This window comes from Chiloscyllium plagiosum, chromosome 50 (assembly GCF_004010195.1).
Source record: "Chiloscyllium plagiosum isolate BGI_BamShark_2017 chromosome 50, ASM401019v2, whole genome shotgun sequence".
NCBI classification, from domain to species: Eukaryota; Metazoa; Chordata; class Chondrichthyes; order Orectolobiformes; family Hemiscylliidae; genus Chiloscyllium; species Chiloscyllium plagiosum.
Window position 1 is genome coordinate 6,019,937 of NC_057759.1, and position 25,433 is coordinate 6,045,369.

The 25,433-nt window shown below is 44.6% G+C and overlaps 1 protein-coding gene across 3 annotated transcripts in view; it reads right to left on the minus strand.

The window, feature by feature from the left end:
* The window catches only part of LOC122544522 (gastrula zinc finger protein XlCGF57.1-like), a 23,495-nt gene extending 13,286 nt beyond the window's left edge, over positions 1-10,209 (minus strand). Inside the window, exons 1-2 of one of the 3 annotated variants that reach the window (XM_043683817.1) lie at positions 10,097-10,209; positions 2,954-4,470 (exon numbers count right to left, since the gene is read on the minus strand). In XM_043683817.1, coding sequence (XP_043539752.1) covers positions 2,954-4,089 — 1,136 coding nt within the window. In that variant the 5' untranslated portion in view covers positions 4,090-4,470; positions 10,097-10,209. Of the gene's footprint in view, positions 1-1,835; positions 4,471-10,096 lie in introns of those variants that run through there. The other 2 variants (XM_043683815.1, XM_043683816.1) reach the window with 2 other exon arrangements.
* Between the last annotated feature and the right edge of the window lie 15,224 nt (positions 10,210-25,433).

Genomic DNA, 25,433 nt, shown 5'->3' on the forward strand with positions numbered 1-25,433 from the left:
CCTAAAAAAGCTTTTACTGTCCTCCTTAATATTCTTGGCCAGTTTACCTTCGTACCTCATTTTTCCTCTGCGTATTTCCTTCTTAGTAATCCTCTGTTGCTCTTTAAAAGCTTCCCAGTCCTCAGTTTTCCCGCTTACCTTAGCTATGTTATACATTTTGTCTTTTAACTTTATATGTTTCTTTACTTCCCTCGTCAGCCACGGCCGCCCATGCCTCCTCCTGGGATCTTTCTTCCTTTTAGGAATGAACTGATCCTGCAACTTCTGCATTATACACAGAAATATCCGCCATTGTTCCTCCACGGTCATCCCTGCTGAGGTATTGCACCATTTAACTTTGGCCAGCTCCTCCCTCATAGCTCCAAAGTTACCTTTATTCAACAGAAGCACTGTCACTTCCGACTGTACCCTCTCCCTCTCAAATTGCAGATTGAAGCTTAATGTATTATGGTCAGTACTTGACCATGCTAAAATGCCCATAATGCTGGGTGCATTAATCATGGGTAAATGCTGGAAATTAGTCTGGGTGGGTTACTCTTTGGAGGGTCAATGTGGACTCGTTGGGCTGAAGGGCCTGTTTCCACGCTGCAGGGAATCACAGGAGACCTCAATACACTTTACACTCACTCACAATCACACACACACAAGCACATATCCATACGCAGACTTCGCTCATACACATGCTCTCTCTCAAACACACACACACACATACTCCAACACGCACACACTTTACCAAGCATGCACTAGACGCAAGCACACACATATAATTCGATGTGGTGAATTTGCATTTATTGAGTTGTATTAGCAGATACATTGTACTTTGCTCAAATGCGCAACATCTGCAGCAGTCAATCTATGTAATATTTTATATATTTCAGCAGTGGAAGTAGAACCGGTCTGATTCAAGATTGGGATACAGACATACTCAAACCTGACAACTTTAATGCATTAGGAGACAATGAGGTCTGCAGATGCTGGAGACCAGAGTTGAAAGTGTGTTGCTGGAAAAGCACAGCAGGTCAGGCAGTATCCGAGGAGCAGGAAAATTGATGTTTCGGGCAAAACACTTCATCAGGAATGAGGCTGGGAGCCTAGGGGTTGTTGAGATAAATGGGAGGAGGTAGAGCTGGGGAGAAGGTGGCTGAGAGTGCAATAGGTGGATGGAGGTGGGGGAGTAAAGGTTTTAGGTCGGAGAGGAGTGGAGCGGATAGGTGGGAAAGAAGATTGACAGGTCATGAGCTGGAAGGTTGGAACTGGGCTGAGGTGCGAAATGAGGAAACTGGTGAAGTTCACATTGATGTCCTGGGGTTGAAGGGTTCCGAGGTGGAAGATAATGGGTTCTTTCTCTAGGCGTTGGGTGGTGAGGTAGTGGTGATGGAGGAGGCCCAGGACCTGCATGTCCTCTCAGCTACCTTCTCCCAGCCCCACCCTCTCCCATTTATCTCTCCATCCCTCAGGCTCCCAGCCTCATTCCTGATGAAGGGCTCCAGCCTAAAACGCCAATTCTCTTGCTCCTTGGATGCTGCCTGACCTGCTATGCTTTTCCAGCAACACACTGTCAAACCTTTAAAGCGTTGTCTGAGCTGAGATGTCACTTCTTTAAAAAATAAAACCTTAAGTTATATTGAGAATGTGACTTGAAGGAAGTTCTAGGAATTACATATTAATGAACTGAAACCTGCACCACATTCTAAAAGATGAAAGACTTAACAGCAATCTAGGTTTGTTCAATATATCATTTCAGTTGCTTGAAACTATAATCCTTTGCTATAAATTCTGTGTCTTATGATCCTTCTCCACAGCTACCCGATGAAGGAGCAGCGCTCTGAAAGGCAGTGCTCCCAAGTAAACCTGTTGGACTATAACCTGGTGTTGTGTGATTTTTAACTTTATCCACCCCAGTCCAACACAAGTTTCTCCATATCATTTCTAGTGAACACAGCCCACACTGCCAGGAAACTTTACAATGCTGATGAAACGATGCAGTATGTGCACTCTTGAAAAATTTACAATTTCTAACGATACTAACTACCCAATCGCTGCTCCTTCTGATACACGACATTGGAAACTCAGCACTGGAGGCTGAAAGAAATTAGCAGCTTTAAAGGAAATACCTGTTAGATCTCAGAGATTTCAATGTTTGAGTACCGCGGGAAGTTCAGGTAACCTTTATTGTGACCCAACTTTGTTACTGCTTCAGATCTCCCCAGCAAAAAGGTGTACAGAAAGTAGCTTTACTTTTTAAACAGGTCAAGGTCAAAGTGCACATACTCCCCACCCCACTTGCTTTACTATTGGTCAGCTCAGCAATTTCAACCTATACATTGTATCCAAGTAAGTTTCTCCCCTCCCTCATTTTCTTGGGGTGGCGGGAAGGCAGGGTGCAGTCAAAAGTCAACCACTCTGCAGTGGATCTGGAGTGACACGTAGGCCAGACTGGGTAAAGGATGCGGCTGGGATGACTGAGTGAATCCATTCTGCCATGGCAGTTTCCTTCCCTAAAAAGGGCATGAGTGAATTAGACCTTCTTTTCTTCCCCAAAATTGTTTTCATCATTAGATTCTGAACTGCAGATTTGTGACCGAATTCCAATTCTGCCATCCTCCGCTGCAGGATTCAAACCTGGAAGTCCCCAGAGCTGGGTCGATTGTCCAGCCGATAATGGCATGAGGCCGTAGCTCCTTCAATCCCCCTGCAATAGCACATGAACTCACTCGTGCCTCCATAGGTGGGAGGTGTTGATAAAGCCCAGAGCAGGTGAGCGAGCTGTCCCTGGTGTGGACCGATTGGCACATCCACAGGCCGGTAGAATCAATGAATCCCTTCCCACACTCGGGCAGCTGCATGGTCTCTCCTCGTTGTGGACCCGCTGGTAGGTCAGCAAGCCGGAACAATCGATTAATCCCTTTCTGCACTCGGGCAGGTGAATGGCCTTGCCTCGGTGTGGACCCGCTGGTGCGACCGTAGGTTGCCCACCTGACTGAATCCTTTCCCACATACGGAGCAGGTGAATGGCCTTTCTCCGGTGTGGACCCGCTGGTGGGTCTTCAGAGTGGAAGAATCGAGGAAACCCTTCCCACACTGAGAGCATGTGAATGGTCTCTCCCCGGTGTGGACCCGCTGGTGTGTCCGCAGGTTGCCCACCTGACTGAATCCCTTCCCGCACATGGAGCAGGTGAATGGCCTTTCTCCGGTGTGGACCCGCTGGTGGGTCAGCAGGGTGGAAGAATCGAGGAATCCCTTCCCGCATTGAGAGCAGGCGAACGGCCTCTCCCCGGTATGAACCCGCTGATGGGTCATCAGCTTAGCCGAGCAAGTGAACCCCTTCCCGCATTCACGGCACCTGAAGGGCCTCTCCCCTGTGTGGACCCACTCATGCCTCTGCAGATTGCCCAGCTGACTGAATCCCTTCCCACACACGGAGCAGGTGAATGGCCTCTCCCCTGTGTGGACCCGCTGGTGCGCCAACAGGCCGGAGGAATTGCTGAAGGTCTTCCCACACTCGGGACAGCTGAAGGGCTTCTCCCCGGAGTGGACTGACTGGTGGGCCAGCAGGCTGGAGGAGCGGTTAAAGCTCTTACCGCACTCTGGGCAGGAGAACGGCCTCTCCCTGGTGTGGAGCTCCTGGTGCCTCATCAGGTTGGAGTAGCGGGTAAAGTCCTTCCCGCACTTGGGGCAGGAGAATGGCCTCTCCCCGGTGTGGACCCGCTGATGCTTCAGCAGGGCGGAGGAATCGGTGAAGGCCTTCCCACATTCGGGACAGCTAAAGGGCCTCTCCCCGGTGTGGACCCGCCAGTGGGGCAGCAGGTGGGAGGAGCGGGTAAATCCCTTCCCACACTCAGGGCAAGAGAATGGCCTTTCTCCATTGTGGACCCGTCGGTGGGCCCAGAGGGTAGACGCATGTGTAAAGCCCTTTCCACACTCAGGGCAGGAGAACGGCCTCTCCCCAGTGTGACTGCGTCGATGACTTTCCAGGGCAGATGGGACACGAAAGCCTTTCCCGCAGTCGCCACACTTCCATGGTTTCCCCATGGACCGGGATTCCTCAGGTTTCTCCATGGCTGAAGCTTCAGCTATACACAAATGCATGTAGAGCCCCTTGCCACCATGAACTCCTCTTTCCAGGCTGTATAAATGTTTCAGGTTCCACACTCAGTGTGCTGCAACACTGAGCTCTCTCACCCAGTCCCACTGATGCTGAAAACGTACTGAAACAGGAACCACAATACTTTGCTCCATCTCACAGGATCATAGTCTAAAATCGTTGCAGTCCCGATGGATTGGAGTGACTTGCAGACATTGAAGTGAAGGTGAGAACTGCAGACACTGGAGAGTCAGAGTCGAAAAGTGCGTTGCTGGAAAAGCACAGCAGTTCAGGCAGCATCCACAGAGGAGGGGGAGTCATAAGCATTTCATCTGTTCATTTTGAAATGTTCACCTTTAGATCTTCAAATACTCTGTAAGAAGAGACTACAAAACTCATCACTATCAGTTCAAAGTAGAAATTCAGAAAAAGCAATTCCAATTTCTATCTGACATTCTTTTGTTATTCTGAAACATTGAAAGCACCATCCCATGCTCTCTTTCTCCCGCTCTGTTCTCACTCTGCTCTCACTAATTCTCCTGAAGGTGCTGATTCAGGATCTTACAGGGGCAGAAAAGCAAAAACAGCAAGACTGGTATCTCTTTGAATTTAAATAACTCCACCTGAAAAGTTAATATCTTTCACAACATTGGGATACTGCTGAGATTGAGCAGGCCTGATTTTGGGAGGCAAAAAAGTGTGTAAATTCAGGATGAATCTGCAATGCAGATTCTTGAGAAACAACTGTACACAAAATAGTTAACATCTCCGGGAAGGGGGTTGGGTGGGTGAATAAGACATCAATGCATTGACACTGACACGAGAGAGAAACTGAACATAGAAACGTGCCAAACGTTAGTGGCAAGCCAAAGTCGCAGAGATATCCTACATCCCTCTAAACCATTCCTTTTTATATACCTATCCAGATGCATTTAAAATGTCATAATTGTACCAGCATCCACGACTTCCTCTGGCAGCTGATTCTTCACATAGACCACCCTCTAAATGAAAATGTTGCCCCTGAGGTCACTTTTAAAACTCCCACCCCTGCCATCACCCTAAACCTATTACCCTCTACTTCTGGACTCCACCACCAGGATGGAGAATTTGAGCTACAGGGAGAGCTGGAGCTGTTTTCCCTGGAAAGTTGAAGGCTGAGGGGTGACCTCATAGGCGTTTATAAAATCATGAGGGGCATGGATAGGATAAGTAGACAAAGTCTTTTTCCCCGAGGTGTGGGAGTCCAGAACTAGAGAGCATAGATTTGCGGTGAGCAGGGAATGATATAAAAGGGACCTAAGGGTCAACATTTTCACACAGGGAGTGATGAATGTATGGAATGAGCTACCAGAGGAAGTGCTGGAGGCTGGTACAATTGCAACATTTAAAAGGCATCTGAATGGGTATATGAATCGGAAAGGTTTAGAGGGATTTGGGCCAAGTGCTGGCAAATGGGACTAGATTAGGTTGGGATAACTGTTCAGCATGGACTAGTTGGACTGAAAGGGCTGTTTACATCTCAATGACTCTAAATGTCTCTCGGGTCACCCCTCAGCCTCCAGTGCAATACACTTAGTATGTATTTTGGGCAGCGGCTAAACCTGAGATACTACACGTGTAGTATCTCCCTCCTGCACCACCCCTCCTCCGCTAACCAGAAGAAAACGACTCTGAAAGGTAAGGTTTTATTTTCTCCTTCTTTTCTTTCATATATTTAAGTGCATTGTTGGTTTTAGTTAGTTGATTTAAAGCTAAGGCTTACAATGGCAGGGAACCTCAGACTCGTGGCATGTGCCTCTTGCTTGATGTGGGAGCTCAGGCAAATGGCTGATGTTCTTGACTCTTGCAAGAAGTGTGTCCAGCTGTAGCCTTTATTTGACCGCATGATGGCTCTGAAGCTGCGGATGGACTCAATGTGGAGCGTCCACAATACTGAGGAGATCGTGGATAGCACGTTTAGTGAACTGGTCACACGGCAGGTTAGAATTGCTGAGGGATACAGTGATTGGGTGACCAAAAGGCAGAAAAAGAGTAGGAAGGCAGTGCAGGTGTACCCTGTGGTCATCTCCCTCCAAAACAGGTATACCGTTTTGGATACTGTTGAGGGAGATGGCTCAGCAGGGGAGGGCAGCAGTTGCCAAGATCATGGCACATGGCGAGAAAAAGACTCGTAAGGCCATTGTATTAGGGGATGCAATTGTAAGGGGAGTGGATAGGCGGTTCTGTGCCAAACATGGGACTCCTGGATGGTATGTTGCCTCCCAGGTGCTCAGGTCAGGGATGTCACCGATCGGCTGCACAGTATTCTAAAAGGGGAGGGTGAACAGCCAGTTGTCTTGGTGCATATAGGCACCAACAATCTAAGTAAAAAACGAGATGAGGTCCTGAAAGCAGAATTCAGGGAGCTAGTAGAGAATTTAAAAAGGAGGACCGCGAAGGTAGTGATCTCGGGATTGCTACCAGTGTCACTATTAGCCAGCGTAGAAATGAAAGAATAAGCAAGATGAACACATGGCTTGAGGGATGGTGTAGGAGAGAGGGGTTTAGATTTATTGGACATTGGGACCAGTTCTGGGGAAGGTGGGACTATTACAAATTGGACAGTCGACATCTGAACCAGACTGGAACTAATGTCCTTGGGGGAGATTTTGTTACTGCTGTTGGGGAGGTTTTCAACTAATCTGGCAGGGGGCAGGGAACCAGAAGAGATGACAGCAAGGTGGAATCATGAAGATAGCATTAATAAGGGGAAGAGTAGGCAGGGATCAGATGAACGCAAAAGAACTGGTGGCCTGAAGTGCATATACTTCAATGCAAGGAGTAGTGGGTAAGGCAGATGAACCTAGGGCTTGGATTGGTGCCTGACAGTATGGTGTTATTGCAATCACAGAGACTTGTTTGAGGGAAGGGCATGAGCGGCAACTAAATGTTCCAGGATATAGATGCTTCAGACAGGACAGGGAGGGAAGTAAAAGGTTGGGGGAGGGGAGGGAGAAGAGGAATTGCATTGCTGGTCAGGGATGATATCATGGCTGTGCTAAAGGAGGACACTATGGAGGGCTTGAGTAGTGAGGCATTATGTGTGGAGCTGAGAAATAATGGTGCAGTTACATTGTTGCGGCTGTATTCCAGGCCTCCCAACAGTTAGCGTGAGGTAGAAGAACAAATAGGTAAACAGATTATGGAAAGATGTAAAGGCAACAGGGTGGTGGTGATGGGAGATTTTAATTTTCCAAACATTGACTGGGATACACTTTATGCCAGAATTCTGGATGGAGCAGAATTTTTAAGAAGCGTCCAGGAGAGTTTTCTGGAGCAATATGTCAACAGTCCGACGAGGGAAGGGGCAATATTGGACCTGGTGGTGGGGAATGAGCCAGGCCAGGTGGGAGAAGTTCTTTGGGAATAGTGACCACAATTCTGTTAGTTTTAGAATACTGGTAGACAAAGATGAGAGTGGTCCTAAGGGAAGATTACTAAATGGGGCAAGGCCAATTATATCAAAATTAGGCAGGAGCTGGGAAATGGGGATTGGACACAGCTATTTGAAGAGAAGTCCACATTTAATATGTGGGAGGCTTTCAAAGATAGGTTAAAGATAGTGCAGGATAGGCATGTCCCATTGAAAGCAAAGGATAGGAATGGCAATATTCGTGAACCGTGGATGACAGGAGAAATCGTATGACTAGCCAAGATGAAAAGGAAAGTGTACATAAAGTCCAGGCAGCTATGAACAGAACGGGCCCTGGAGGAATATCGAGAGACTAGGACCAGTCTTAAACAAGGAATCAAGCGGGATAAAAGGGGTCATAAAATAGGTAGAGTGAGCAGAAATAAGGAGAATCCCAAAGCCTTTAATTCATATATAAGAAGCAAGCGGGTAACTAGGGAAAGGATTGGTCCACTAAAGGATCATGAAAGAAGGCTGTGTGTCGAACCTGAGAGAATGGGTGAGATTCTGAATAATTACTTTGCATCACTGTTCACTGATGAGGGGGACATGATGAATGTTGAGATTAGAGACAGAAGTTTGGTTACTCTGGATCACGTTGACATGAATAAGGAAGATCTGTTGGGTACGCTAGAGGTTATTAAGGTGAACAAATCCCCAGGACCAGATTGGATCTGTCCCAGGTTGCTGAGGGAGGTGAGAGAGGAAATAGCTGGGGCCCTGACAGCTATCTCTGTAGCATTCTTAAACACAAGTGAGGTGCCGGAGGACTGGAGGGTTGCTCATATTGTCCCCTGTAACTACAGACCAATGAGCCTGACGTCAGTGGTGGGAAAGTTGCTGGAGAAACTACTGAGGGATAAAATCTATTTATATTTGGAAAAGAATGGGCTTATCAGGGCTTATCATGCAACATCGTTCTGTGCCTTACCAACTTAATAGAGTTCGTTGAGGAAGTGACCAAGTTGATAGATGAAGGAAGGGTTATAGATGTCATATACATGGACTTTCGTAAGGCGTTTGATAAACGAATAGAAAAAGTGAAGTCACGTAGCGTGCAGGGTGTTATAGCTAGGTGGATAAAGAACTGGTTGAGCAACAGGAAACAGAGAGTAGTCGTTGAAGGGAGTTTCTCGAAGTGGAGTAAGGCGACCAGTGGTGTTCCAGAGGGATCAGTGCTGGGGCCACTGTTGTTTGTGATACATAAATGATCTGGAAGTGGGCACTGTTGGTATGATCAGCAAGTTTGCAGATGACATGAACATTGATGGAGTAGCAGAAAGCATAGGGGACTGTCAACGTATACAGGAGAATATAGATCGGCTAGAGAGTTGGGTGGAGAAGTGGCAGATGGAGTTCAATCCAGGTAAATGTGAGGTGATGCATTTTGGGAAGTCTAATTCGAGAGCAAATTATATAGTACTTGGAAGAGCCTTGGGAAACCTTGATGAGCAGAAAGATCTGGAGTTCAGGTCCATTGTACCCTGAATGTTGCTGCACAGGTGGGTAGAGTGGTCAAGAAGGCATATGGTATGCTTGCCTTCATTGGACAGGATATTGAGTATAAGAGCTGGCAGGTCATGTTAAAATTGTGCACGACATTGGTTCGGCTGCATTTAGAATGCTGTGCAGAGTTCTGGTCGCCCCATTACCAAAATGATGTGGACGCTTTGGAGATAGTGCAGAGAAGGTTTGTGAGGATGTTGCTTGGTATGGAAGGTGCAAGCTATGAAGAGAGGCTGATTAGGTTAGGTTTGTTTTCATTAGAAAAAAGGAGATTGAGGGGGGAACCTGATTGAGGTCGACAAAACCATGAAGGGTATAGACAGGGTAGATAACGATAGTTTTCAAGGTGAGAGGTGAAAAGTTTAAGTGGGATAATTGCAGCAAGAACTTTACACAGAGGGTGGTAGATGCTTTGAACACGTTGCCAGCAGAGGTAGTGGAGGCAGGCACAAAAGATTCATTTATGATGCTTCCGGACAGATGCATGAGTAGTTGGGGAGAGAGGGATGCTTAGGAATTGGGCGACAGGTTTAGACAGTGGATTTGGATCAGCTCAGGCTTGCAGGGCTGAAGGGTATGTTCCTGGGATGTGATTTTTCTTTGTTCTTTATTTTTCCTATGGGGGGGGGGGGGCAGACCAGAATTGCACACAATATTCCAAGAGTGATCTTACCAATGTCCTGCACAGCCTCAACATAACCTTCCTTCTCCTATACTCAGAGGATCGGGAAAGTTCTCAAAACCTTGAAAAGACAACCGGGAAAGAATGGAGGGACAAACCGAAAATTTGAGGGTCATATTGGAAGCACCAACGCCTCAGGGCGGGGTTGGGGATGGGGGAAGAAAGCAGAATGTGGGTGGAGACAAGGCGGAGGAAGAACAGAGGATGCAAAACCGTTGCAGCCAGCTTGAAGATGCAATGAGGGACATTGCATGCACTTTTAATTGTTGTATTTAGTTGTGGGGACTATGTGCATTTTAAAAGTAAAAACAGAAAAGATCTCTCCCTCTTCCCAATTTCTGTCCCTCCCCACCCGGGTAATTAACACACATACCTGAGTTCACTCCAGTTGCTCCAAATGAAGAGATTGCCCCCTTCTCGCTCTTTGCCTCCCAGGTCGAGGATTTGCCCAGAGGAGGGAGATTCATTCGGAAACTGACAAAGCCACTTCCGCGTTGTGACGTCAAAATGGGGCGAGGGTCAGGGCGAGGTCGCAGGTGGAACCTGCACTGCGCCTGCTCCGGACGGCTGGTCCGCACTGCGCTTGCGTTGCCCTGCAGTGAACCAGGAGGAGAGTACAGTTTGCAAAAACCCCTTCCTTTCAGAGAAATCCTACAATGTGGAAGCAGGTCACTCGGCCTAACGAGTACACACCGACACTCCGGAGGGTAACCCACCCAGACGCATTCCCCTACCCCTTTGCTTTTATCCCTGACTAATGCACCGAACCTACACATCCCTGGACACTATCAGTAATTGAGCATAGCAAACCACAATAACCCACACATGTATTATTTCGCACAACCAATCTATCATAACCAGCACGTCCTTGGGCACTATGGGTAATTTAGCATAGCCAATTCACCCGAACCTGCACATTCTGGTCAGTATTGGTAGTTTCAGAGAGTAGAGTCAATCAAGAAAACGTCTGTTAGAGCATAGAACTTTGTTTCATTGTAGCTGCTTCTCTAAGTCCTCAGCGGTAATATTAAATCAAACTGAAATAAAACCTGAGCTGAGAGAACTGGTCGCTCACCTTTCATTGTACAACTTTTTAAAAAACATAAAGGCTTCCCCTGATTGTTGAGTCAGGCTATGTCTATTCACTCTTTCAGCACCACTGCCTTTACAAACCCTTTTGGAAAACAAAACAAAACAGGGACAACATAACACTGTTACAGGGGCAGAATTGTCCCAATAGCATGCAGTCTGTGTTGTTGTTGAGACAGATGTCTTGAAGTTTATTAACAACACTCAATATTGCAAGACCTCAGGCTGAGACACATGTGGGTTCTGTGCTTATTGATGCATCCCATGGCTATAACATGACATGAGGCTGACTGCATGGTCACATATTGCACTGTGACTACTGAGGTGAAGGAAGAACCTTTGCAGTGGAATGTCACACTGTGTGAGGTGATCCTCCTGCCCAAAATGTGCATGTTCTTTCTGTGAGTCATGCAATGCTACAAGAGACTTCATCATCACATATTCAAAAAGGAAGGAACCAGATCACGAGTTTTAATCTTTCAAAATATCCGAAGTTCTAAAATGGCCACAGCAGGCTGCAGGATATTCCTCTCTTCATGGAAGCAGGGATAAAATAGGCAAGGATATATAGGCTGCTTGGTTTCACATCAGTCACGGGAGAAAATGTTGCAATCAGTCGTGAAGGAAGACAAATGTGACACTTATAAAATCTAGTTATAATCAGGCAGAGTCGACATTGCTTTACGAAAGGGACTCACTTAATGGGAGTTTTATTTTGATAAAAAAAAACGTGGATCATTCAATTTGATTTGCTTTGCTTTATTCTTGTTGTGTACCTCCGTACAGTGAAAGTGCAGGCAGGTTATGTAACACAAAATGCATTAGGGTAATAGAACAGAGTGAAGAATGAATGTTAAGGCTGCAGAGAGGGTGCAGAAAGGGTGAGATCGATATTAAATTTGAAATTTGAAGTGTCCATTCTGAAGTTCAATAGCAGAAGGGAAAAAGCTGTTCTTGAATTTGTTGGTCCATCTGTTTACGCTTCTGTAACTTCTGCCCGATGGAACAGATTATAACCGGAATTGGAGGGGTCTTTGATAATGTTGGCTGCTTTCCTGAGGCAGCAGGAAGTACACATTGAGTCAATGGATGGCAGGTTGGCTTGTGTGATGGACTGGGCTGTGTTTGGAACTCTGTGTAGTTTCTTATGGTCCTCGGCACAGTAGTCGCCATACTAAGCCACGATGCATCTGGATAGAATTCTTTCTTCGGTGCATCTTTTAAATTCGTAAGAGTCTTTACAGATATGCTGAACCTCCTTATCCTCCTGAGCTAGGTCAAGTGAGTGATCGAAGGTCTGACAATTGGAGTACAATGTTAATAAATGTGAAGTCATCCATGTAAGTAGGAATAAGAGTAAAAAGGACTATTACTTGAATGGTTAAAAAGTTGCAGCATGCTGGTGTGTAGAGGGACCTGGGAATCCTTGTGTATGAATCACAGAAGGTTGGTATGCAAGTACGAAAGGTAATTAAGAAGGCAAATAGAATTTTGTTGTTCATTGCTAAAGGGATAAAGTTTAGAAGCAGGGAGGGTATGTTGCAGCTGTATAGGGTGCTAGCTAGGCCACCCCAGAATACTGCGTGCAGTTTTAGTCTCTTTGCTTTAGAAAGCATGTGCTGAAACTGGGGGGTGTGCAGAGGAGGATCACTAGTTGATTCCAGGGTTGAGGTAGTTGGCTGATGAAGACAGTCTGAGTAGACAGTGATTATATTCATTGGAGTTTAGAAGAATGAGGTAGGATCTTATAGGAACATATAAAATTATGAAGGGAATAGATAAGACAGGCATATAGAGGATTTTGCTACTCGTGGGTGAAACTGGGACAAAAGAGCATAGCCTCAAAATTAGGGGTAGCAGGTTTATGACAGAAATGAGAAAGAACTTCTTTGCCCAGAGGGTTGTGAATCTGTGGAATTCCTTGCCCAGTGAAGTGCTTGAGACTTCCTCAGTAAATGTTTTTAAAGCTAAGATAGATACGTTTTAAAACAATGATGGAATTAAGGGTTATGGCGAGAGGGTGCGTAAGTGGAGCTGAGGCCATGAAAGGATCAGCCACGACAATTTGAATGGTGGAATTGGATCAAAGGGCCAGATCGCCCACAACTACTCCTAGTTCTTATGGAATAGAGGAACCCATGGATGCCCTTCTGTTCCAGAAGTCTTTCGGCATGGTGCCACATTGATAGTCATCATTTCAAATAAGAACTCATCATGTTCAGGTCATTTAACAATGTTAATGTTGAATTAACATTAACAGCATTATTGAATGAACAGGAAAGAAAGTCGTCAAAACGTTTAGGGTTGTCAAGAGGTGATGAATGGAATACAATGCAAGGGCTTCAGCTTTTTTTAATGTCTGTTCACAGCTTTGATGAAGGAAGCATGTGCAAAAATTTTAAATTTGGTGATGGCCCAAAACTGGGTAGGAAACTCCAGTACAAACAGGGCGTAAGGAGTCTGTCAAGTGTCATTGAGAGGTCAAGCAGGTTGGGAACATGCTAGGTACGGGTTTAATGAAGGAAAACCTGTCCAACTTAGGAGGAGCAAATGGAAAAGCAGCACAGAGAGAGGCTGCAAAATCCCAGAAGTACAGAAGGATTCAGACACATGATAAAGTTAGCATAAAGGCACCCACAACGGATTAAGGCAGAAAATAAAATACTGTCGTTTGTGGTAAGGGAGTGGAACATAAAGTCAGTATGTTTTCCTCCATTTGACAGTAGTTTTGGGGAGACCACCAGACTTGGTCTCTTCACTTAAGAAAGGATGCAAATACATTCAAAGTGGTTCAGAGCTGATTTACTCAACTTACTCAAGGACAAGGAGATGCCGGGTTGGGCTTGCATCAGTTAGAGCTTAAAAGAATCAAAGATCTGATAGAGGTGTATAACATCCCAAGAGGACTTAACAATGTGAATATATAAATCCCTTTGTGCCAGACACGAGAAATGAGTGGACACAGTTAACAAATAGGTGTCCTCTCATTTAATGTAGGAGAGTTTTGCTTTTCTCTCAGGAGTTCCTGAGTCTTTGGAATTCACTTCTTCAGTGAATAGCATGGGGTGGTGGCACTGTCGTTAGCACTGCTGTCTCACAGCATCAGTGACTTGGGTCTGATTTCAGCCTTGGGCGACTGTCTATGTGGTAGTTGCGCATTCTGCTCCTCTGTGTCTGCATGGGGTTTCTCTGGGGGCTCTGGCTTCCTCTCATATTTCAAAACATATGGGGGTTAGGGTGGATTGGCTGTCGGAGATGTAGGGTTACAGGGATGGGATATTGGAGTGGGCGGTCAGTCAGTGTCAACTCGATGGGCTGAATGCACTGCTTGCACTCTGTAGGGATTCTAGAACTGCCTGGTGTCTGTAACTGACCAGATGACACGTGGCACTTTCTTCTTACACCGCTTTTATTCAAGCTTGCAGGCCATTTCCACAAGATGGCAATAAACTCCCCAAATCATAAAATATACAAGTTTTAAATAAAGTTGTGTGAATTGAAGAGCAGTTTGCATATACCAATCAATGGCATGCACTTGTTTCAAGGTAACCAACATTCAATTACAGTTGATGAATTTGGTTATTTCATTTGTCTTACCTGATCATATTCAACCGACCACAGCGTCTAGACACTTGCCTAATTACAACATTCAATGTCTCCATAGTACTTTTTTATTAACTTGAACACTGACTTGTGGCCTCTTCATTGATGTCAAAGTTCCTTATTTGTCTCACATCGTCAAGGTTTCGTTTGTCACGTCTTCCTGGCTTTTTGCAGTTAGCACCTTATATTCTGACCTGGTCAACATTTTTCCTTCCAAGTGTGTACTGAGAATTGCATGAGAAACCTCAGCGTGTGGTGAGTGTGTGGAAATCACTACCACAATGAGTGGTCGGGGTGAAAGGCATTACAGCCAAGGGGAAGTAAGCCAACGCGGACAAGTGTCACTGTCATCTGATTCACAACACCGTGAAATTAAAACATACAATATCCTTCAAAATGTCTCAACTGTTCCTAACCAGACTTGATGAAAAACAGATATTGCACACAAAAATTGTAATTTGAATGAAAATTACCAATAGTAAATACTGCAAATGTACTTGGGCAAGGTTAAACTAGATAACTGAATTAATAGCAACGGTTTCAGCTTTTTGATCATGGCCCCCATGTCTCAAAGACAGAGAGTCAAGGGGCAAATTAAAAGAGAAAATAAAGACAAATAATTACCCATTCAATGAAACAGATTCCAACAATGGATTGCCAACCCTTTTGGCAATTCTTGGACGATGAGTTATTTACAGGCACATAACTCTATATCAAACTCCAAAGTAATTGCTGAATGTGAATGGATGCCCCTAAGTATTGACCTATTTCTTACAACCTGGGACTCATTCCCAGAAAGAGACAATAATTCTTTAACGGATAGAAAAATACTCGAATCAAACGGCGGTTGCCAGAGCTTCCAAATTCAGCAGCCATCTTTGTTTAAAAAGAGAATTAACAGTCTCTGTGACTGGCTGCTTAAAAACAGTCCTCTCTCGGCTGACTAAGTCAACAAGGTGGAGGTGGGGACTGCAGATGCAGGAGATTGGAGAAAGGCCAATTTTAATGGTATTAGGCAAGAACTTTTGAAAACTGATTGGAGGCAGATGTTCGCAGGTAAGGGGACGGCTGGAAAATGGGAAGCCTTCAGACATGAGATAACAAGAATCCAGAGAAAGTATATTCCTGTCGGGTTGAAAGGGAAGGCTGGTAGGTATGGGGAATGCTGGATGACTAAAGAAATTGAGTGTTTGGTTAAGAAAAATAAGGAAGCATATGTCAGGTATAAACAGGATAGATCGAGTGAATCCTTAGAAGGCTTTAAAAGAAGTAGGAGGACATTAAGAGGGAAATCAGGAGGGCAAAAAGGGGACATGAGATCGCTTTGGCAAATAGAATTAAGGAGAATCCAAAGGGTTTTTACAAATATATTAAGGAAAAAAGGGGTAACTAGCTAGAGAATAGGGCCCCTCAAAGATCATCAAGGAGGCCTTTGTGTGGAGCCACTGAAAATAGGCGAGATACTAAATGAATATATTGCATCAGTATTTATTGTGGAAAAGGATATAGAAGATATAGACTATAGGGAAATAGATGGTGACATCTTGCAAAAATGTCTAGCTTGCAGAGGAGGAAGTACTGGATGTCTTGAAACGGTTAAAGGATGATAAGTCCCCAGGACCTGATCAGGTGTACCCAAGAAGTCTGTGGGAAGCTAGAGAAGTGATTACTGGGCCTCTTGCTGAGATATTTGTATCATCGATAGTCACAGGTGAGGTGGTGGAGGACTAGAGGTTGGCAAACGTGGTGCCACTCTTTAAGAAGGGTGGTAAAGGAAAAACAGGTAACTATAGACTGGTGAGCCTGACCTCAGTGGTGGGCAAGTTGTTGGAGGGAATCCCGAGGGACAGGATGTACATGTATTTTGAAAGGCAAGGACTGATTCGGGATGGTCAACATGGCTTTGTGCGTGGGAAATCATGTCTCTCAAACTTGATTGAGTTTTTTGAAGAAGTAACAAAGAAGATTGATGAGGGCAGAGCAGTAGATGTGATCTATATGGACTTCAATAAGGTGTTTGACAATTAGCAAGGTTAGATCTCACAAAATACAGGGAGAACTAGCTATTTGGATGCAGAATTTGCTCAAAGGTAGAAGACAGAGGGTGGTGGTGGAGGGTTGTTTTTCAGACTGGAGGCCTGTGACCAGTGGAGTGCCACAAGGATCGGTGGTGGGTCCTCTACTTTTCGTCATTTACATAAATGATTTGGATGCGAGCATAAGAGGTACAGTTAGTAAGTTTGCAGATGACACCAAAATTGGAGGTGTAGTGGACAGCGAAGAGGGTCATCTCAGATTACAACAGGATCTGGACCAGATAGGCCAATGGGCTGGGACGTGACAGATGGAAATTAATTCAGATAAATGCGAGGTGCTGCATTTTGGGAAAGCAAATTTTAGCAGGACTTATACATTTAATGATAAGGTCCTAGGGAGTGTTGCTGAACAAAGAGACCTTGGAGTGCAGGTTCATAGCTCCTTGAAAGTGCAGTCCAGGTAGATAGGATAGTGAAGAAGACATTTGGTATGCTTTCCATTATTGGTCAGAGTGTTGAGTACAGGAGTTGGGAGGTCATGTTGCGGCTGTACAGGACATTGGTTAGGCCACTGTTGGAATATTGCATGCAATTCTGGTCTCCTTCCTATTGGAAAGATGTTGTGAAACTTGAAAGGATTCAGAAAAGATTTCCAAGGATGTTGCCAGGGTTGGAGGATCTGAACTACAGGGAGAAGCTGAACAGGCTGGGGCTGTTTTCCCTGGAGCGTCGGAGGTTGAGGGGTGACCTTATACAGGCTTACATAATTATGAGGGGCATTGATAGGATAAATAGACCAAGTCTTTTCCCTTGGGTCGGGGAGTCCAGAACTAGAGGGCATAGTTTTAGGGTGAGAGGGGAAAGATATAAAAGAGACATAAGGGGCAACTTTTTCAACAGAGTGTGGTACGTGTATGGAATGAGCTGCCAGAGGTTGTGGTGGAGACTGGTACAATTGCAACATTTAAGAGGCATTTGGATGGGTATATGAATAGGAAGGGTTTGGATGGATATGGGCAGGGTGCTGGCAGGTGGGACAAGATTGGGTTGGGATATCTGGTCGGCATGGATAGGTTGGACCGAAGGGTCTGTTTCTATGCTGTACATCTCCATGACTCTTTGACTAAAGAAACAGAAGGAAGCATTATCAGGTATAGACAGCATAGATCGAGAGAATCCTTAGGAGAGTATAAAGGCAGTAGGAATACACTTGAGAGAGAAATCAGGAGGGCAAAAAGGCGACATGAGATTGCTTCGGCAAATAGAGTTAAGGAGATACCAAAGGGTTTTTAAAAAGACATTAAGGACAAAAGGGGTAACGAGGGAGAGAATAGGGCCCCTCAAAGATCAGCAAGGTAGCCTTTATGTGGAGCCATAGGAGATGGGGGAGATACTAAACGATTAGTTTGCATCATATTTACTGTGGAAAAGGACATGGAAGATATAGAACATCGGGAAATAGATGGTGACACCTTGCAAAATGCCCATATTACAAAGATATTACATACCTAACGAAACTGGGAGAGGATGCACAGGGAGATATACCAGCATATTGCCTTGGGGGCTGGGGAGTTTCAGTGATTGAGAGAGATTGGTCAGCCTGGGGTCGTTATCCTTACAGCAGAGTAGATTGAAAGAGAGGGATGTATAAAATGATGAGAGGTGAAGATAGGGTAGGCAGAAAGAAACTTTCCCCCCTAAATGGAGGTGGGGGGAGGGGCATAGATTGAAGGTAAGGGCCATGAGGTTTCGAAGGGATGTGAGGAAAATCTTCTTCACCCAGAATCATAGAGTCATAGAGATGTACAGCATGGAAACAGACCCTTCGGTCCACTTGCCAATGCCGACCAGATATCTCAATCCAATCTAGTCCCACCTGCCAGCAACCAGCCCATATCCCTCCAAGCCCTTCATATTCATATACCCACCCAAATGCCTCTTAAATATTGCAATTGTACCAGCGTCCACCACTTGCTCTGGCAGCTCTTCCATACCTGTACCACAGTCTGCGTGAAAAAGTTACAGCTTAGATCCCTTTTATATCTTTCCCCCTCACCCTAAACCTATGCCCTCTAGTTCGGAACTCTCCGACCCCAGGGAAAAGACTTTGTATATTTTTCCTATCCATGCCCCTCATAATTTTGTAAACCTCTGCAAGGTCACCCCTCAGACTCCGACGCTCCAGGGAAAAGGCCCCACACTGTTCAGCCTCTCCCTGTAACTCAAATCCTCCAACCCTGGCAACGTCCTTGTAAATCTTTTCTGAATCCTTTCAAGTTTCACAATATCGACCAGAATTGCACGCAATATTCCAACAATGGCCTAACCAGTGCCCTGTACAGCCGCAACATAACCTCCCAAATCCTGTTCTCAATCCTCTGACCAATAAATGAAAGCATACCAAACGCCGTCTTCACTATCCAATCTACCTGCGACTCCACTTTCAAGGAGCTATGGACCTGTACTCCAGGGTCTCTTTATTCAGCAACACTCCCTAGGACCTTACCATGAAGTGTACAAGTCCTGCTAAGATTTGCTTTCCCAAATGCAGCACCTCATGTTTATCAAAATTAAACTCCATCTGCCACTTCTCAGCCCATTGGCCCATCTGATCAAGATCCTGTTGTAATCTGAGGTAACCTTCTTTGCTGTCCACTAAACCTTCAATTTTGGTGTCATCTAAAATCTTACTAACTACACCTCGTATGTTCACATCCAAATCATTTATCTAAATGATGAAAAGTAGAGGACCCAGCACTGATCCTTGTGACACTCCACTGGTCACAGGGCTCCAGTCAGGAAAAGCAACCCTCCACCACCACACTCTGTCTTCTATCTTTTAGCCAGTTCTGTATCCAAATGGCTAGTTCTCTCTGTATTCAGTGAGATCTAACCTTGCTAATCAGTCTCCCATGCCTTACTCGAATGCCTTACTGAATTCCATATAGACCACATCTACAGCTCTGCCCTCATCAATCCTCTTTGTTACTTTTTCAAAAAAACTCAATCAGGATTGTGAGACTGTTAAAGTACAGATTTGAGACGGCACAGGGAATCCCTTGTGGACTCAGACCTGTAAATTCTCTCTCTTGGTTCTTCCCGGAGATCGTACTCTTTGCAAGTCTGGAATAAAAGCCTCTTACAGACAGTTTAGTTTAATTTTAGTCATCCGCTTTATTTGGTAGTAGCATCACTGATACTTACAAGCTAAACTAACTAGGTTCGAATAACCTAGGAGAGTATGGTACCAGCTCTTCAAGTGCCCCAGCAGGCTACTCAGATTTACTGTTACAAAGTGGCTTCCTTCATACAAAAGTTTACAAAAACATTGCATGTTCTTAATTAGACAGATAACAGTGAAAGACAATAATTTGTAAGAAAGAAAAGTTAATTGACAGGTCTGTGTGCACTTGACTGATCACTACTACAGGCCTTGAGCTATCCATCAGGTGGGAAAAAGAAATCCAGCCAAGTTAGTCATCTGCCGCGAGTTAACTGTGGAAAAGGATATGGAAGTATAGAAAGTAGCGAAATAGATGGTGACACCTTGCAAAATGTCCATATTACAGAAGAGGAAGTACTGGATGTCTTGAAATACATAAAAGTGGATAGATCCCCAGGACTTGATTAAGTGTATCTGAGAACTCTGTGGGAAGCTAGGGAAGTGATTGCTGGGCCTCTTGCTGAGATATTTGTATCACTGATAGTCTCAGGTGAGGTGCTGGAAGACTGGAGTTTGGCAAACGTGGTGCCACTTTTTAAGAAGGGTGGTGAGGACAAGCCATGGAACTATCGACGAGTGAGCCTGACGTTGGTGGAGGGCAAGTTGTTGGAGGAATCCTGAGGGACAGGGTGTACATGTGTTCGGAAAGGCAAGGACTGATTAAGGATAGCCAACATGGCTTTGTGCATGGGAAATCATGTCTCACAAACTTGATTGAGTTTTTTGAAGAAAAAAAGAATAAAATGTCTTGTCTTTTATTTATACCAGTCACTACAATGGTGCTGCGGGAATGAAACACTTAAGTTATTTTGCAGTGAAAAGAGGGCAGTTAATTTTTAATCAGTAAAGTTATGTTTATAGCTGGTGGTTAATGTAAAGTCAACATTCTCTCACATTAGAGAGAGGGAGAGAGAGGTGTGGGGGAGAAAGAGAGAGAAAACACAACAACTGTTTTATGGTTTAACCTGAGGGGCAACACATCTAAGACACAGGGAATGATCATTCACAGCAATCTCAACCAGAGCAGCAATTGAAGTTCAAGCTGTCAACGTGACGATACATTTTAAGCCAACTATAGAATCAACTGAGCTAACCAACCCCTGCATGGCCAGTGGCAAAAACATTGGGTGGCTCAGTGGCTAGCATTGCTGCCTCACAGCACCAGGGACTCAGGAACAATTCCAGCCTCGGGTGACTGTGTATTGGGAGTTTGCACATTCTCCCCTTCTCTGCATGGGTTTTCTCCAGGTGCTCCGGTTTCCTCCCAAAGTCCAAAGATGTGCAGTTTAGATGGATTGGCCATGCTAAGTTGCCGATGGTGTAAGGGTTATGCAGGTTAGGAAGGTTAGTCATGGGAAATGCAAGGTTTTATGGATGGGGTAGGGCAGTATATCTGGGTGGGATTCTATTCAGAGGGTCAGTGTGGAAGATTAGCTTCCACACTGTCGGATACTATGATGTGCAGGTTAAGGGGAATAGCCATGGTTAATGCAAGGTTACTGGGGTAGGGTCAGGGTTTGTTTGGGATGCTCTTCACTGGCTTGGGGCAGACTGAATGGGCTGAATGGTCTCTTTCCACACTGTACAGATTCTGGCAACATCAATACTTAGCTCAATGGTGTGGGCAATTCATTCCAATCTCAATTTAGATGAGATTCACTTTCAGTTTCTGAAATAATGGAGAAGTAAAATCCTATGTTTTCAGCTCCCCAGGGTATGCCCTGCAGATGTGAATGTGAATCTTGCTGTGGCAGGTGGTGGTTTTGGAATTCGATTTTAAACAGAAACAGATCTGGAGTTAAGACTCTAATGATGACTGTTGTCAGGAACAAACAGCCATCTGGTTCAAAATTGAAGACTGGGGTGAGGAGGAATTTCTTCTCTCAGAGGGTTGAGAGTCTTTGGAACTCCTTGCCACAGAGAGCTGTGTGTGGGGACAGGGAGCAGGTTTGATAGATTCTTGATCAGTCAGGGAATTGAGGGTTCCATGTTAAGTGCAGGAAAGTGAGCGTGAGGAATGGTGCATCAGTCATGATGCTATTGAATGGCTGTGCAGGCTGTAGGGGCTGAATGGCCTTCTGTTCCTGTCTGTGATTTTCCTTAAGGGAATGAAATCTGCCCTCCTTAGTCGGCTCTGCACTTGACTCCTAACCCTTTGCAAACACTTCACTGACTTTTGGCTGAATAAGTCGAGTGGTTCAAGGACATTTTGGAAGTGCATCCACTTCCCACCTTAGCAGAGATGACCACATCCTGTTCAGAGTACAGAGAAATAACATCTGTCAGTTTCAGTTTTTGGCTTGTTCCAATCACGTGCTTTGCTTAGAGAAATTGGTCTGGATAATTTCACAGCTTGTCCTGTACACTGGTTCTTTCAGTCAGAATTTGTTATTCTCATCCATTTTCTTACAGCAATACAGCACGGAAACAGGCCCATCGGCCCAACCCGTCCATGCCTACCAAGTTTCCCAAACTCACCCAGTCCCATTTGTCTGCATTTGGCCCATATCTCTCTAAGCCTTTCTTATCCATGTACCTTTCCTTTTAAGTGTTGTAATTGTACCTGCCTCTATCACTTCCTCTCGCAGCTCATTCCATGTACTCACTGCCCTCTGTGTGGTAAATTTGCCTATCAGATCGCTTTTGAATCTTTCCCCCTCACCTTCAACCTATGCCCATTAGTTTTGGCATCCCTACCCTGGGGAAAGAACCAGACCTATTTACCTTATCTATGCCCCTCGTGATTTTATAACCTCCATAAGGTCACCTCACCAGCCTCTGACGCTCCAAGGGAGTAAAGCTTCCAGCTTATGCAGCTTCTCCTTATAACTCAAACCCAGCAATCTTAGTAACATCTTTGTTAATCTTTTCTATAACCTTTCTAGCTTAAGAACATCCTTTCTACAGCAGGCTGACCAGAACTGTACACAGTATTCTAAAAGTGACCTCACCAACATGATGCCCCAACTCCTGTCGTCAGTGCTCTGACCAGTGAAGGCAAGCATGCCAAATGCTTACTTCACCACAGTGTCAAGCTGCAATGCCACATTCAAGGAACTACCTACCTGCATCCCTAGTCTGTTTGTTTGGAAACACTCCCCAGACTAGTACTATTAACTGTATAAGTCCTGCCGTGATTTGCCTTACCAAAATGCAACACCCTGTGTTTATCTAAATTAAACTTCATCTGCCATTCCTTGACCCACTGGCCCAGTTGATCAAATTTCTATTGTACTCTTAGATAACATTCTTCTCTGTCCACAATGACACTAATTTTGGTCCAGCTCCTATCTACCACGTTTCTGTGTTGTCTTAGTTTCAGGCTGACCAAGTGGAGCAGCAACCATCTTGCATCACATACACAACCCTGCATCACATACACCACCCTGAGGCACACAGATACAGGATGGGATGAGGAACCAGGTCGAGAGGAAGAGGGAAACATTTATGTCATCCTTCCACGGACATCGTGAGACAGCGCAGAAGAAAGCTTGTGAAGCTTCAAAAATCGATCAACAGCAAATCTATCTTCCAGCAAATAAGGAGGAAATGGAAGAGAAGGCACGTTTGTGTGATTAGGCAAGGCTTTGCCTCAATTCACTAGCAAGATATCAATTTGAAAGATCGACTTGTCTTGAGAAACCACCTGAATAATGGTCTCTCCTACAACTCTCACTGGGTCAATTTATCCTGCTGTAGCACGATCTAACTGTTGATGGCAGAGATTTGAGAATTTATGATGTCCATTCCTAACTTGAGCATCCATTTAATCTCCTGGCAAATGGGCTGAGGCAGATGAGCCAATGAATTGAATGTACTTTGCATATTTTGTTTAAATTGTGGTGAAAAAGAAATAATTCAAGGCAGGATTGTTTTCCAGCCCTATCTTCATTTCCCTCTAATTTCATCACTTCCAGTACATATCCAGCTCTATTTTTATACCTCAGATGGAATCTACCTCCACCACGATCCCAGGCTGCACAATCCAAATTCTAACAACTCTGAGAAAAGATATTTCTCCTCATCTCACTCCTCGCTCTTTTGCTGACAATCTTGAAATTTGACCCCCTAGTTACTAACATACCAAGTAATGGTAATAAAATATTCTTCTTTCCCCTCAAAATTCTTCATAATTTTGAATATCTCTATAAGGACCTCCTCATCTTCATCTTCTCTGCTCCAAGGAGAAGAAGGCGGATGTCACTAATCCTTTCTTGTACTTAAAATCCTTCATTACCGCTGTCATTTTAGTAAATCTCCAATGAACCCTCCTCAAAGCATGAGGATTCTTCCTTAAATAAAGTGCCTACAACCAAACACAAATGTGATCTGACCAATGATTTGTAGAAGTATACATCACTTCCTCAGTTTTATACTCAATGCCTCTATTTATACCGGCTGTTTATATCAGCCTTCTTCACAAGGGTTTCAGCTTGCCTAGCCAACTTCAGAGAATGATAAACATGAACCCCGCGGTCCCTCTGCTCCAGTGCTCCCTTCAAAGAAGTACCATTGACCGTGTGTTTCTGGGGGCAAAATGCATGACCTCACATTTCTCTGCATTGGAATTCATCTGTCAGATTTCTGCCCATTTAGTAAACTTGTCAATCTTCCTGTGAAGTCACTCAGCATCATCTTCACAATTCACTCTTCTCCCTGGGTTAGTATTAACTGCAATTTAGAGATTATATTCTCAACACCCAACTCCTAATCATTTATATAACCAATGTATTTATCAATGTGTACTTGTCAGTTTCTTCCATGTGCACTAACTATCAATTCTATTCTGTCTGTTTCACTTATGTGAATGTGTGAGTGTATTTACCAGTCTGTTCCTGCTCTGTGAATTGAGACTGTCAATATTAATTTATACTGTCAGATTCACCTATATCAGTAGGTCAATGCAATAACCAATCTATGCCTCTCAATCTCTGCCTTGATGAATTTACTTATCGATTTCTACCTCCCAGATCCTGTTTGGTGAATGTGACCAGTGCAGGTACCAGTATGTATCTGTGAGATTCTGCTCTGTGAAGGAGAATGTCATTATCAGACTATACTTGTCAGTTTATGCTGTGTGAAACTGGGAGTGTGGTTATCATTCTGTTCCTGTCAGTTTTAGCTTTGTCAATAAGTGTAGTTATTAATCTATCCCTGACAGTTACTGCAATGTGAATGTGCGACTTAAGTTAACAGAAACTGACTGATGGAGACTGATAGTGACACATATGCATCACAGTAACTGTGTCATCATCATTTGTTTGTCTGTTTCTGCAACATGAATGAGTGTGTAGTTATCAGCCTGTACTTGTCAGGTTCTACTGTTGTGTATCAAAGTGGAAGCCAGTAATATTCTGTGTCTGTGTGATACATTCTATGATAGTTGTTTATGAGAATGTTGAGACTGGGTCTTAATCTTTTCTGCATTTTGTGATTTCTGAGTTGACTGTGGGGGTGGGTGAGGGAGAGGGGAGAAAGGGTGATGGCAGAAGGGAAACTGCTTTATTCTGAGAACCATTCTGAATTATGGTCACATATTTCCTGTTTGAGGAGAGAGTCTCGGATCTGTGGTATCACTGAGACATTTAGTTTCAATTTGTACCTCGACATTGTTGGTGTTTTATTTGTGAAAGAGTTTTATTCTGCATGTCAGTCCATTTCTGTCTGATAATTTTCATACCAATATGCAACACAAACAGCATGTCATCTCCTTTCTCATCAAAATCAGAATCACTGATATGGTACAGCTCAGAAGCAGA